The 14,958-nt window shown below is 38.5% G+C and overlaps 1 protein-coding gene across 6 annotated transcripts in view; it reads left to right on the plus strand.

Moving 5' to 3' along the window:
* Positions 1-6,726: 6,726 nt before the first annotated feature.
* Positions 6,727-14,958, plus strand: part of LOC115421527 (coiled-coil domain-containing protein 136-like) — a 40,256-nt gene continuing 32,024 nt past the window's right edge. The window contains exons 1-2 of one of the 6 annotated variants that reach the window (XM_030137450.1): positions 6,727-6,891; positions 10,213-10,350. In XM_030137450.1, coding sequence (XP_029993310.1) covers positions 10,299-10,350 — 52 coding nt within the window. In that variant the 5' untranslated portion in view covers positions 6,727-6,891; positions 10,213-10,298. Of the gene's footprint in view, positions 6,892-9,962; positions 10,351-10,527; positions 10,657-14,958 lie in introns of those variants that run through there. The other 5 variants (XM_030137449.1, XM_030137453.1, XM_030137451.1 and 2 more) reach the window with 5 other exon arrangements.

Genomic DNA, 14,958 nt, shown 5'->3' on the forward strand with positions numbered 1-14,958 from the left:
ATAAAAGTATTTTAAAACGGATTCTAAAATGGACAGATAAAGTGTTATGATCTGCAACTTCACCACTAGAAGCCACTTTGAATTAGACAGTGAACCTTTAACTTCTTGATGTCCACAAAGTCACCAATGACCTATTTCAGATGTAAGGTTTCATGTTCAAACTGAGGTTAGATTGTATTTTTGCCACATTTTTGCACAGAAACCAGTGGATGTTCCCTTTCAAATGAAGATTAATATGTGCCTTGCAATTCTTTTGTTATAACCTTAGCCCTTACCAAGGATTCCATGAAAACAGAGGATGTTAAGGAGGAGGTTGTAGTTGAATTTACATTAACTGTCCACGTATTGCTTATATATTCACATTTTTGAACCACAAATCTATTTAGAACAAATAAGCAGCCTCTCCAGCATCAATACGTTTGATAAATCAATAAATCATGTATATATATATGTACACACACGGTAGGGAAGCAAAATTTACAATGAACATTTAGTTGTTTTTTCTCAGCAGGCACTACATCAATTGTTTTGAAACCAAACATATATTGATGTCATAATCATACCTAACACACCTTACCTTATCCATACCTTTTCAGAAACTTTTGCCCATATGAGTAATCAGGAAAGCAAACGTCAAAGAGTGTGTGATTTGCTGAATGCACTCGTCACACCAAAGGAGATTTCAAAAATAGTTGGAGTGTCCATAAAGACTGTTTATAATGTAAAGAAGAGAATGACTATGAGCAAAACTATTACAAGAAAGTCTGGAAGATACTATTAAAGAAGAATGGGAGAAGTTGTCACCCGAATATTTGAGGAACACTTGCGCAAGTTTCAGGAAGTGTGTGAAGGCAGTTATTGAGAAAGAAGGAGGACACATAGAATAAAAACATTTTCTATTATGTAAATTTTCTTGTGGCAAATAAATTCTCATGACTTTCAATAAACTAATTGGTCAAACACTGTCTTTCAATCCCTGCCTCAAAATATTGTAAATTTTGCTTCCCCACCCTATATATATATATGTATATATATATATATATATATATATATATATATATATATATATATATATATATATATATGTATATATATATATATATATATATATATATATATATATATATATATATATGTATATATATATATATATATATATATATATATTTATATTTATATTTATATATCAAAGACTATCATGTCTTCATTTTTCAACACACATTTTGCTCTTATCACGTTCTCTAAAATCTGTTCAATACCAGAATGTTTTAGCTGCATCTAAAACAGATGAGAAATATATATTTCACAGATGTTTGGGTTATTTTTGGATTCATTGTTGTTATTGTTGTTTTTACTGCTGTTAAATCTAAAATCAGGTCAAATAAAACAGTATGTAAGACTTAGTTATTACTCATTCACGACATCAGCATTATTATTACAATATATACAGCAATAATTACTTCTTCAACTTCACAACGACTTTTTTCTTTTCTTTTCTTTTCTTTTCTTTTCTTTTCCTTATTACTGTATTTCTACTTTCTGCTGTTGGTTTGTTCCCACCACTGTTGGACCTGCCACTACTTTTCTTCTTCACTCTAAAATAAATAAATAATTAAATAGCTGGCTACTAAATAAATAAATACATACATACATAAATACATAAATAAATATATTTCAGTCTGCTAGATTTTGTACAATATGAAACACAAAAACATAATAAAGTCACAATAAACACTAATGATTGCAATGCATGTGAAGTCACTTTCAAACCTGAAGGTGATTCTGTAGTTTTTGCATCATCTTCTGAGAGACTAACAGATTGACTCACAGGAGTGATCTAATTACCTCCTTGGTGGAGATAATAACATAAACTCATCAACATCTACATTACTGATGCAACTCATTGTTGGGGAGCAGGCACAAAATGGAACAGCGTGCACGGTGTAGTATGCATGACAAGTTACTGCATTCATGCCAAGCAACGCCACCACTGACAAGTGAGCGAGGCGACATGGGAACAGAGGTGGGCATGATAGACAGATAGCTGAACTAGGAATCTCTGGGACTCACACAGGGTTCCTGCATTACATGAGAACATAAGTTTAAGAGAAGCATAAGTGTGCACATAGTATGTCTGAATAGGTGTAGGTGCACAGCTTGTGTTTCATGCATTTGTCGGAGTAACTAAAGGCTATGGGAGATAGAAAACACTCCGACTGGTGTGCTGCAGAGAATCTAACACACACATAAACACAGCGACCCACCCACACACACACACAAGGGCTTAAAAATGGGGATTACGAGCTATATTTGTAGGTGTGAATAGAGACCAACATTTATTTTCCAAGCTCTGTTCCTTCTGTTTTATGATCTCAAAAGTGTGCACTTCCCTTTGATTATGTGCACTCCCATCCTGTGTGTTTCCATTCCCCTTCCCCATGTGGCTCCAGGAGCTTGATGGCCTATTCACTGGGCTCCATAATGAGCTGCTAATTATCCCAGGACCTCATTGAGTCGCTTTGGGCCTGCCGCTCATCCTCCTCCTCACGTAGGTTGGCATGGTGACCATAGGGGATGGGAACTGCACAGAGTAGGCCACCAAAGGACCGCTCCTTCTCTCTACTGCTGAGGGGGAGTGCAAAGAACAGATTTGATTTTTGTCAGAAGAAAATGGAGAGAGTGGGAAGGTTGTAGTGTGGAATTGGCTTAAGGCCTTACTCGCTGGCATTAATGTGATGTTTCTTCTGTGTATATGCATGTGTACAAATAGGTGTTTCTGTATGAATTTGTCTGTTTCAGTTACTCACAGAGCATGTGATTTATCATGGGAATGTTTTGACCTCTGCGGCAATTTCCACGCTGTTTTAGACTCCTCTAGCCCTGCCCATTTCCTTTTTATGGTGTCATGGAAACAGGCCCTGTTCCTTTCCTCTGCTTTAGCACTATAACATAAAAATGTACTCTGAAACTAGTGAGGAGCCACAGTCTCACATCTCAGCAAGCAAAAGATCTGTGACCAGAATTAGATTATCGAATGATGAATACAAAGAAATAGCTGGCAGAAAATTCCAGATTTATGGAGGGATTTTTCATCAAGGTCTTCATATAAATCACCTCTTAAAATTTCCCAATTCAAAGGCACCTCCAATTTCCTTTAGTTGCTAGGCAACTACAGAGTGCCACAGTGATGCTCAGAGTTAAAGGCTGGTAGCCCAGTGGTGTAAAGTGAATTGTGGGGTGAATCACTGTCTTTTATAGCTCTAAGGTTATATTACATGGCCAGCTGACAGTGACAATGACGCATTGTCACTAGAGAGTAATTATATAGCCTGTGGATCCCTCTGCAGTACCCACCAGCAAATTATATCAATTAATACTAGTTATTGGAGGCTTTGTGCGATTTGACCACTGGACAAGCTGTAAAGTGTTATTATCATTTCAACTGATTTAGGACACTTAAAGACCTACATAAAACCCAGTTTTGTTGAAATAGTAAAATATGGTATTTAATTAGTATGGAAACAGCGCTGTTGATATATTGTATTTTATAACTTCTAAAGATGACTATTTGGTTCTTTTCTTCTGTTGTTTGTGTATTTAAGTGTTATTCCATCAGGAGAACAAACTGCATATGACACATGACAGCATTGGAGATACAGAACTGTAAAGAACCAACTCAAACCACACTATCATTAAAAATTATAGCTGTGTTTTGACATTACGGAGCATCAGGAGGCAGGGGTTATGTCTGTGATGTTTGAGTGGAACCTGTTTTACACTTTGGTAATTTAGCATTGATCCAGTCACTGCTATAATTTCTTTCTTGTAGTTATTCTTCCTTTCATCAAGTTTTGTTGTTTTCCTTTTATATTAATATTAAATTTTCATTTAAAGCCGAAATCAAGGAGAATAAATGTCAGAATATGAAAGACCTCTCTCCTTTAAGCCCTAATTAAAAGGTTATTGTCCTGTCCAAACAAATGCAGATATTTTGCAAAACAGCTATTGTTCTATACAGAGAGTTTTAAAAGACTTTTTTCCCCCAAAATGTAGATTTTTCTAGCTCTGGTGTGTATGTATCTATGTGGACAGGAAAAGGAAATTGGAAAATGATGGCATCACATCACATTTTACTTATTTCTATTACTGCTTTGTGTAATGAAGCTGAACCAGGAATATAAAATCTAGGTGTATAAATCAGTGTATGACCTGCAGTAGATGGAGGTCAAGACAGACCAGACCAGCGTTATGGACAAATCAACATTATGTAAATAATGCACTTCCACAACCCCAACCAACATTTAAGTAGTAGCGGCTGGTGAAATAATTTTTTTGTGGGGTGTAGTATGCAAGTCAGTTTTTGCATACACTATAACCACATATCACCACTAGGACATGCCAAAACACATGCACCACTATTTTAAAATATTAATTTAAATAGAACTCCTGCCAGGATTTGAACACAAGACTCTGGCATCTAAGTCCATAGAGTTAACTACCGAGCAATCCAGCCACAGGTGTATGTGATAGTACTATTACCTACTGACCTATCTGCTGATGCATTTATTAATGTCTAGAGGACATGCATCATTTTGTCTGAGTCATTTTAAAAGTTGCTCACGAGCCGAAAAAGTGTGGGCACCTGCTAGTTTAGACGACATTGCATTTCTGTGGAATGTTTTGATTCTTTTCGAGATGTGACGCTTACTCCTGTGAATGGTGCTTGGGCTCTCCTATTTCTCGTATTGGAAAGGGGGTCCAGTGTGCACAAGGCATTTATAAGGGAGTGACCTTGGGCGCAGATTTTTGGGCCCCAAACAGGAAATACATCACTTAACTACTCACTAAATGACCATAAACATTTTAAAACTACACTAGAATGCAGATTATATATGGTACTTGCGGGCTGTATCATGAATAGCTCATTTATTTATATATGCTTAAGCAAAATTTGTTTATGGAATTCCTATCATCTTCTTCTTCATGTGAGACAGGTGGGGCAGCACCCTTGCACTATCTATTGATGAGCCGCCACTGCATTTAAGGTAACTTAAGTTTAGAGTTAAACTTGTTGCTGCTAAACTTTATGATTAAAACCTGTGTGTCTGCTACATTCAGTGTTATCCACAGTGTCCACAGGTTGAACAACACTAACTATGGTTTGTCTAAGTATTTGGATGTGTTTGAAGTAATTTTTGCATTGTTTTTTAAAAATATTTTATAAAATGAAATTAAAAAAAAAAAAACAGAGGGAGAAAATATCTGTTTAGAAAAATACCTGCATTAATGTGAAATGAGCATCAATATGAAGATTTCACATCAGAATGGAAACTGAAGCCAGTTTTCCAAGCTTCTGTGTCTAGCCATAAATCAGCTCAATAGAATCAGTCACATATTTATCCCTTTTCTCTATCTTTAAACACCTATGAATGGCCAGAACCTCCTGTCATAGGATAGATTTTCTACAGCCTGAAAACAGATTCCAATCCAGTCCTCTCGAGTTACACTAAGCTTAATGGTAATTAATGAACTTTTCCCCACTCAATGAAGCTTTAGATGGAAAAAAGAGATAATGTTGCAAGAATTTCATGTGTTTCTCATTTTTTTCATAAATCATCTGTTCAAACCTTCTTTTCACTCTACATAACATATGTAGAATGGAAGAATTTCTATATAAAAGCATATGCAATTCAAATACTTGAAGAAACTACAATCTTTTTTGTGCATTTGCATTACATTTAAATTACAGGCTAACATTCTTGAGGTCTTTGCTGAAGCTGTGGATGCCATGTGCATGACTTGTTGAATCTGGACAAAACAAAGACTGCAGTATGAGAGGAGGTGGAGAGATTCCCGGCGTATGACCTCACACTCTGTATGACTGGTCTCTGTTACAGAACAAACAGCTCATCTTTAGCACACTCCTACTCCATGGTGCCCAGACCTCACTCAAATTGGCACTTAGAGGTTTCCATTTTTGTATGGGTGGGGATTTGTACAACAAAAATGAGAATGATTTAAGAAGGTGTTGCTTCCAACAGAACAGCAGCTGCCTCAGTGTACTTTGGCAAATGGCTTCATAGCTGAGGCCATGTGAGCTTTCCCCACGCAGTCCATCTAGCCCATCTGGTTTACTGAGCAGCTTTACACAAACACTGACAATTATTTTAGTATTTGACCAAGGTTTGATAGTATCTGCATTCCTTGTGTGCCTTTTCTGTTCTGTACCCTGCCACACAATGACACAGGCAGATTGAAGCCAGACATTGTCAGCTCATTATCAACACCTTGTCAGCCAACTTGCTTCACAGCTCTGCCTTCCTGTGTTTGGGCCTGTTGTTGTGTATGGTGTGGTGCGGTGGTGTGGTGAGGAGATTGTGCGAAAACTTCAACTTGAAAGATGCATCAGTGCTCTGTCTTCATGTCTCAGGATTACAGACACCTGGGGAAAGTTGCACAGAGTCACTGTGGAAGAGGAAATACTTAAAATAAGGAATCACTACATTTTATTGTGTCTTTTTTTGTTTCTTTAACTGAGAAATCACTTGCTCTGTGTTACAGATACAAACAAGAACACACAGACTTTCTGCTACCTACTATTTCCGTTGCACAAACTTCCGTTTTCTTACACTTCCTTTTTCAGATGTTGCTAGGTTCCATATGAAAATGTGTGTGACTATAATGTTTGTGTATGTATGTGTGCACTTCCTGCTCCCTGACAGTGCTGTGATAGGAATATCCTCTTGCAGGCCAGTGTATGGGTTAAGCCTGACCCTCCTTTCCTTGCTTTATGCTGACATTTTTGCAGGGTGTTTCAACATTTTTGTCTCCTTACGTGTTGCAAGGAAGTTGCCAGATGTGAAAGCAGCTGAAGAGGGGAGGGAGAAAAAGGTAAGTGACAGATACTATGTACGTACTGTATGTATGTATGTATGTATGTGTGGAAGGGTGAAAATAGACAGGGGTGTGTGTGTGTGCTTGAGATGCTGTTTTTAGCTGAAGACACACTGCTCATTAACAATAAACAGAGAATGAAAGTCATTGTGGGGAGAGGAGGAAATGAACAATGGAGGGGAAATGATCAGTAATCTGCAACGGTAACTGTCAGCCTCCACTGCAAAAAACCTCTCTGGATCCTATTATAGGCAAATTTATTTGGCCTAAGGGCGAAATAAAGGCAGAACAGGTAGGACACACACACACACACACACACACGCACACACACACACACACACACACACACACGTGTGTGTGTGTGTGTGTGTATGTGTGTGTTTTTATTTATTTATTTTTTTGCCCATTAATTTATGGGCAATCTATTTGAGATTTGCCCACTTCTTGCTCAGTGTAAAGGATGGATGGATATATTTTTATACCCAACTGTATTATTTGGTGCCATTAGACGAGGAATTTCAGACTCGTGCGATAAAATATAAATAGATTTAGCACTAATGACTGCCAAATGCATTGCCATTCACTGGGGATGTAATATCCTGCCAACTCTTTTAAATTAGTGGTTTAGTAATCAGAGTGAAGTCTTAAATTATATTTGATAAGAATTATTATAACATCAAGGGAAACCCTAATTACCTATTAAAAAGTGTGATCATTCCAAAAGAAGCTTTGTAAACATGCAAAAATATTGTCAGACCTTTAGATCGTCCTGTTTCCCTCTTTTTTCGGGCCTTTTGTGGGTTTTCTTAGAAAGTACAGTATTAGTTACATATTTTTTTATACAGTATGTCTATAATAATAACAATAACATGGAAACAAAATGGAAAGAGCATGTTTGGACATCAAAAACAGGTCAACTCTTTCACACTGAGATCTTGTATTATGTTCCATGTAATATATACGATTATAACTATCAGAGAAATCTTAATACTAAGTGTGAAATTTCCGTGAATTTTGAAAAGATGTTGAAATATCAAAAGACCTTTTGAACATCTTCCTTTAATATTGATGAGTCAGTATAATGGTTTTGTGGGCTATGGTGTGTTTTCTTCATTGTTTATGACTAGGAGGGGGAGGAAAAGCATGAGAAGAGGAAGGAAAAAACATGAAGAGACACTGAAAACAGGATAATTATTATATGGTGCCAGTTCTTAACAGATTGAATTCTTGAATTGTACTTCATATGGTTTATTATAAAAGTTTTCTGGACTCTGGATTTTGTTAATCAGTATTCTGTGTTCCATTGTGTATGTCTATAATAAGGAGAAGAAACATGAGAATGAGAAGAAAGGGAGCAGGAAGAGACACCAAAAAGATGGACATGAACTGTGCTTCTAACTCTTTCACATTAGTGCGTCAAAGTCTAAAATTATGCCCAATAGGGATTATTGTAACAGCAGGGGCACTGCTGTTACTGCTGTTAATAAGTGTGATGTTGTGATATTCTCTGGAATCAGCCTGTTACTTCGATGCATCAGCATTTTGGTTTTGTGGACAATTTGTGGGCTTTCTTTGTTGTACAAGAAAAACTTGGGAGCTAGACAGAAAGCAGGAGAAGAGACTCTGAAAAGAAGTAAATGTACAATATACTTTTACACATTAGTAGACTGAATTATTGATTATACTTAACTTTGTCAAAACAGATCATTCAAATTTTCAATTATGACTGATAAATATTATTATAGGATTTAGATCAGCCTTCAGCACCCAATAAAAATGTGATATTTCCAAACAAAGTTTTGTTGATGAGTAAGAATACAATCAGACTTTTAAATCACTCTGTTTTGCTCTTATTTTGGTGTGTCAGCATTTTAGTTTTTTGTACTCCGCCTTTTTTTTTTTTTTATGTATGTCTATAATATGGAGAAAAAGACAGGGGTGAGATGGAAAGAGCAGGAAGAGACACATGCTGCCAACTTTTTCCACATTGATAGATTTTAAATCTGTAATTATACTTCATAAGGATTACTTTATCATCAAGAAAGTGGGACATTTCTAAATGAAATTTAGTAAACATGTACAACAGAGATCATTGTGTGTTGCTCTTATTTGGTGAGTGAGCATATACATTTTGTGGACTTTTGTGGGTTTTCTTTGTGAGGAGTAGTTCAATACATCTAAGATGAAGAAGAAAACATGTAAAGAAGAAGAAAAGAGACCTTTTCCTTTTATTTTGGTGTATCAGCATGTTGGTTGTTGTGAATTCTCATGGATTGCAGATTTATCCCTGTGAGGGAGTCTAGAGCACAGATGGACAGAGAGCAATGCACCTGTGGATAAAAACCGGCCTGCCAAAGGGTCCAATCCAGCCCCTGGGATGAATTTTAAAATGCCAAAATCACACACTAATAAAATACCATAATAAACATATACATAATGACAACTTCATTTTTTTCTCTTTTAGTGTAAAAAGTAAAATTCCATAAAAATGCTGACATTTAAAAACTATCCTTTCAGACAAAATGTGAATACCCTGAACAAATATGAAAAACCTGTCTTAAGAAAAGTAAGTGTAATCTTAACAATATTCTGTCTGTTACAAAATGTTTTGTGTTTTGTAGATCCACTGTGATCTGTAAGTTCATGTGTCAATGATAAACTGAGGCATACTTAAAAAGGGCTGTTAAAATGGCTAATTTTTCTTGAGAAATTTCAGGTTGTTCATATTATTCACATTTTTAAGGAATCTTTGTAGATGTAAACACTTTCATAATGTAATTTTTACTCACCCCCCCCCCCCCCCCCCCCCCAGTGTTATTAGTGGTCTGGCCCACTTGAGATCATGTTGGGCTGAATGTGGCCCCAAAACTACAGTGAGTTTGACACCTTTGGACAAGACTCTAGTCTCGACAGGACACTGAAAAGAAGGAGGAAGTTGAAAGGACAGTGTTCGAGTAGTAAACAGAGTAAACAAGGCAGGCAGGGAGGGAGAGGTTCTGTGCGAGTGCGTTGGGGGGGTGGAACAGGGGGAAGTGGGAGGTCTGTGCAGCTCCCTGCCTTAAAAAAACAAAAGCATCTTTCCCTCCACACTCAACTCCTCCCCTCTTCCCTCTCGGCATCTCAACATTCAGCTCCCTGGATTCTCCCAGATACTCCAGAGGTACAACCCGTGAATGCCTGCTTTTGGTGCGGTATTGCGCTGCAGCCTGTGTGTGTGTGTGTGTGTGTGTGTGTGTGTGTGTGTGTGTGTGTGCACGAGTTGTTGACGATGCGCTCCGTACTTTCCATGTGTTTGTCCCTGTCTCCCTCCCCCTGCAGCTGAAGTGGGCGTGCGGAGCCTCTGACCCTCTCTCGCCCACTCTCTGCGCCAGCCTCTCCCTGTTCGCCGCAGCTTTAGGGGGGCTATGGATGGACTGCGCTTACCTCCACTCATCGAGGAGGCTCTGGACTCTACAGGTCTGTGACGCGCTATTTTTAACCTCGCACTACAGATCACAGTCATGATCAGCTGAAGAGACAGAGGGGTTTTATCTGTTAAACAAGAGTGTTTACTCTCAGAGTGAGGGATGGGGTGGTGAGGTAAAGAGGAGGAGGAGGAGGAGGAGGAGGAGGAGGAGAGAGGTGGTCAGGTGGCAGGAGGAGGGAAGATTATTGTGGAAGCTCGTCTTTATGAAGCGCAGTCAGGTTGACCGAATGACTGACGAGTGGGTATTACTGTCAGTTATGGCATCTGTAAGCGTTTGATGGAGACTACACTGTCAGGTAATGGATGGATGAATGGATGATGGATGCCACATCAGAAAATAATGTAGTCATTAATCCAGACTGTTAATTTGGTGCATTGGTTACTTAGAATCTGAGCAGATTCAAGATGTCACTGAATTTGGCTGGGATGTTTGCATCTGATCCACACTTTCCAGATCACAAAACTAGTCAAAACTTTGTATGTAGTGCTGCTTTCAAGCTTGATTTTCCACTTCTACTGGTGTATGTCGTTGACATTTCTCATGTGTTTGCTTCATACACAATCCCGACTTTGTGCAACAGTTGAAGAAAGAATGTGAGGAATGTTTTCTTCCGTTTGTGTCTCCTGTGACCCATGAAGCACTATGTACTTTCAATGGGTGTGTGGACCGAAAAGTTGTGTGGGACACTCTTAGGAGGATGTTTATTGGTGTGTAGAGAACCACAGGTCAACAGCCCAGTTTCCAGAACAAGGTTTATGTTTCTGTGTGGCTCTGGCCTGAAACTGAACTTTCAAACACATTTATTTGGTGAATTATTTCTCAGATCTTGCTGCTTTAAGACATAATTCTTAAAGCAGACTTCAGAGAATAAATAACTGAATAAAAAAATAACAGTGTCTATTTGATAGATGTTTTTCTTTGTTGCATGTTGGCCATCATAACATGGATGCTTTCTCAGGAGAGATTCTTCCTTCCTGAGAAGCTTATTCATGTTATGTTAACTCTTGGGACCTTTTTCCTTTCCTCACAGCCTAAGGCTAGCTTTAAAAGAGAGAAAGTTTCCGTCTATCATTTCTGTGATTTCAGGTGTCTGACTTAATGTAGCACGAACCCTGACTATTTGATTGGCCATAATAAGAGTAGACTTAAAGAAAATGAAAAATTCAAGTACTGAGTGACAGCTGGTATTAGCTGGTGTCTGTCTGAATTACATAGGTAAATGTGTATTCATTCTGTCCTGGCTGAAGTCACGTCTAGCAAGTCATCAGTCTGGATTGTTTGAAAAGGGTAGTTATTTTCTCTTTTCATTGTTACCAGATAAAAATTCCTTAGTGCATTTCTTAAAACATTGTCCATACATGAAATGGTTCACAGTACTGTGGAACATGGTCATGTTTTTTTTTCCTCACTAATACACAGATTACAAGAAGATGTGGAGTACACTGTTTTAACACCACTCCTGTCTGACATTTCTGTCCTAAAGAAACACTCCTGCAAGATAATAAGTGTCTGTTTAAGGTCATCATTTTTAGAGATGTTACATATAGTCTTACTGAAGGCCCAGAGTGGCTCAAATGCAGGTAGGATCCATACATTGTGAAGCTGAGCAAGAGCACTGTCTGGGATCTAATGTTCAAGATTAAAAACATTCAGCACCTCCATCAGTGGGCAATACATATGCTCTCACACACAAACATCTGCTCCCACTGAGCGATAGGGTGATTGGCCATTTCCAAACATCTGTGTCCGTGGATCTAACAGTCATTGGTCACCATATTGTTACACCCACTTGCACGAGTCACTGGCCATCTTCCTCTTCATCATTCTTTCTGCTTTCCTACTCATTTTCTCTTCTCCCTCTTTCAGCTGCAATCCTTCAGTGCCCACTCACACTCTGTCTCACACACACACACACACACACACACACACACACATACATGTGCATGCATAGACATATACACCTTTGCACCTGCCAGAGCCTCAGCCCACACAGCATTTCTCTCCTGGTCGCTCTACTTTTCCTTCCACTCTTTCCCTGTGTTGTACCCTCATGCTATGAAATTCACATCAACAGTGATAATCCTAAGGGTACACAAATAACATTTCTCTAAGCTCTCTGGAACTAATGAATAGCAAAGTTGCTGTCTTACACAAACTTTTTACATCTCATCAGTGTGAGAGACTCTGAGAAAAACAACAAAGTGAGATTCTCACGCTTCTGTTTTGGACTGTTTAACATGGCCAGGGTTATGGGAGTAAATTAAAACAAATTTTACATTCTTTTCCACCCTCAGGCATTCCTTCTCTCAGCCCTGAAGCTGGTCAGTGTAACATGTGTCTATGCTCCACCCCTACTCTGCCCCATCACGCTTCATTTTAAGACAGGCACTCTGCAGGTCTCTGACAAACTGAGCAGCCTATATGTTTTTCTATCTCACTTTGCATTGTATAATGGAACAAATCTTAAAGCTTTGAAATGTAAAGAGGAGGACCCTTGAACTTGTACTATTCCTTCCTGCAGCTTATTCTACAGATTTTTCAAAAATTTTCTTCCCTCTTGCAGAATACTCAGTGTTGGCAACCTATCATTAGCATACACTCTCTCTCCCCCACCATTTCTATCCTTTTGGGGTTTGGCAGCAAAATGATGCACTGTGGTATCCCATATTTCCTCTGTGATTTAAGCATTTTGAAACCTTCTAAAGAGATTGCTTTCAGGTGGGAGGCACTGTTTTATGATCAAATGGATTATTAAGCACATCACCTATTGTAAAGCTTTGTTCTCTGTTGCTATTCATATCCCTTAATGGAACTGCTATGCATGCACACACATGTTGAAGCAGCACACAAATGCACATTCCCATAACAATGTATTCCCTAAGTCAATCACCTACAGTCTCTACACACACTGGCACAGTTTTTGTGCACACTCATCTAATGAGGCCAAATTAAAGCACATTCTGCACTGCATCTTTATTCCATTGACCCACTTTCTCTCATTTTCCTTTGAATGCACAAACATGGATTTTCCATTTCAGTAACAGAGTGGCTCATTAACTCTGCCCAACTCTTCTGGGTGCTTGGGGTTCCTGTTTCATTTCTTCTTGTATCCTCCTGCTGCTCTTTCCCCCCACTTCCTCTGGAGTTTTAAGGGCTCATAAAAAGAAAAGAGATAAACTCACATTACCTCATGAGACACCCACCCTTGTAGCTCACTGAAGAGGTTCACAAACTTTTAAGTCAGCAAATCTGATCATGACCTCACTTTGCAGGTTTTGTAAAGGGGCACATGATACAATCACTTGGGCCTCTCGACAGGGAAAAGCAAAGAACAGACAAAAAGGTTTCCATGAAGAACAAATTTGTGGACAAAACAGAGCTTTATTGCCAGAGTGACTTCCATATGGTGAGGGCTGGGGTCTTTGGTGTACAGGTGTTACTGTATATATGAACTGAGTGTGTGGAGTGTATGGCTTTATCAGATTTATCTGGGGTTTTTTTTTTTTAGGAAAAAGGGATTGACAGAAGTTAAAGTGCTCCAGGCCTTATACTATATTAAACCATCTTTCTGACTCTTGTTGCATCTCTCTGTTATTTTTTCCCCTTTCTTTTGCCTTTACTATCACTATCACTTTGACTCCCTGTTCCTGCGCTGTATTTGTGTGTTTTTTGTGTTGCTGATGAATTGTGGCAGTGTAAAGGGAAAAGCTGGAACATCAGTACTGGGTTGACTTCAAAGCTGGGGTAGCAGGGGGATGGTGTGCATTATGCATGGCCTCCTACACAGCTGCAGAAATCCATAGCATATATACACATACACAACATATGCAGGTTGAACATGGTAGACTTATGCAATCATACATATATCTGTACAGGCTCAGTAGAAGAGGGCTTGTAGCTCACATAGCTGAAGTCCATGCCGATGATGATAAAATGATGCTGTATCAGAATGTACAGATGGCTACACAATACGGACACATATCCAAAGGTACATAGGAGCACAGGCAAAAACACAAACACATGGCTGCACACAAAACAACTCTGGCACCACAGCCACAAACACCAGCAGCAGCACCTGTCTCCTTGGTTCAGCACAAAGCACACATCACATTACTACATCTGTAGACGCCTCCAGCTCCTGTTCCAGTGACTTGTCACTTCTTTTCAAAGTAGATGTGACTCCAGATGTTCCTTTCAACACAGTAAAATTAGATTTTTTAACCAGCAGTCACAGCATAGAGGAGTTGAAAATGCATTCTACAATAATATTTTAAATTGGATAGAACCTGATTACAATGAGCAGTAAGAAAAATGTAGATGAATATTAGATAGAAGTCTTCAGGGACAGTTTCCCCTTGCTCATCTATCAAGTGTATTGTAACACACTGTAAGATTGAGTTTTGGTGCCTGTCGTCTATATATAGCTGTAACTCTGACTGTAAAATCATATTTGTTTATAGAGAGAGAATCTTTCCAGGCTAAAACGCTCTCTAAAATCCCCACTCTGCTTCTCAATTTTGTAAAGTGCAAATTTCATTACTCTCCTCACTCCATCAGTGAACCTCAAATCAGAAGCAAAACAAAGGACTTGTGTTGC

Source organism: Sphaeramia orbicularis, chromosome 6 (genome assembly GCF_902148855.1).
Source record: "Sphaeramia orbicularis chromosome 6, fSphaOr1.1, whole genome shotgun sequence".
Lineage (NCBI taxonomy): Eukaryota > Metazoa > Chordata > Actinopteri > Kurtiformes > Apogonidae > Sphaeramia > Sphaeramia orbicularis.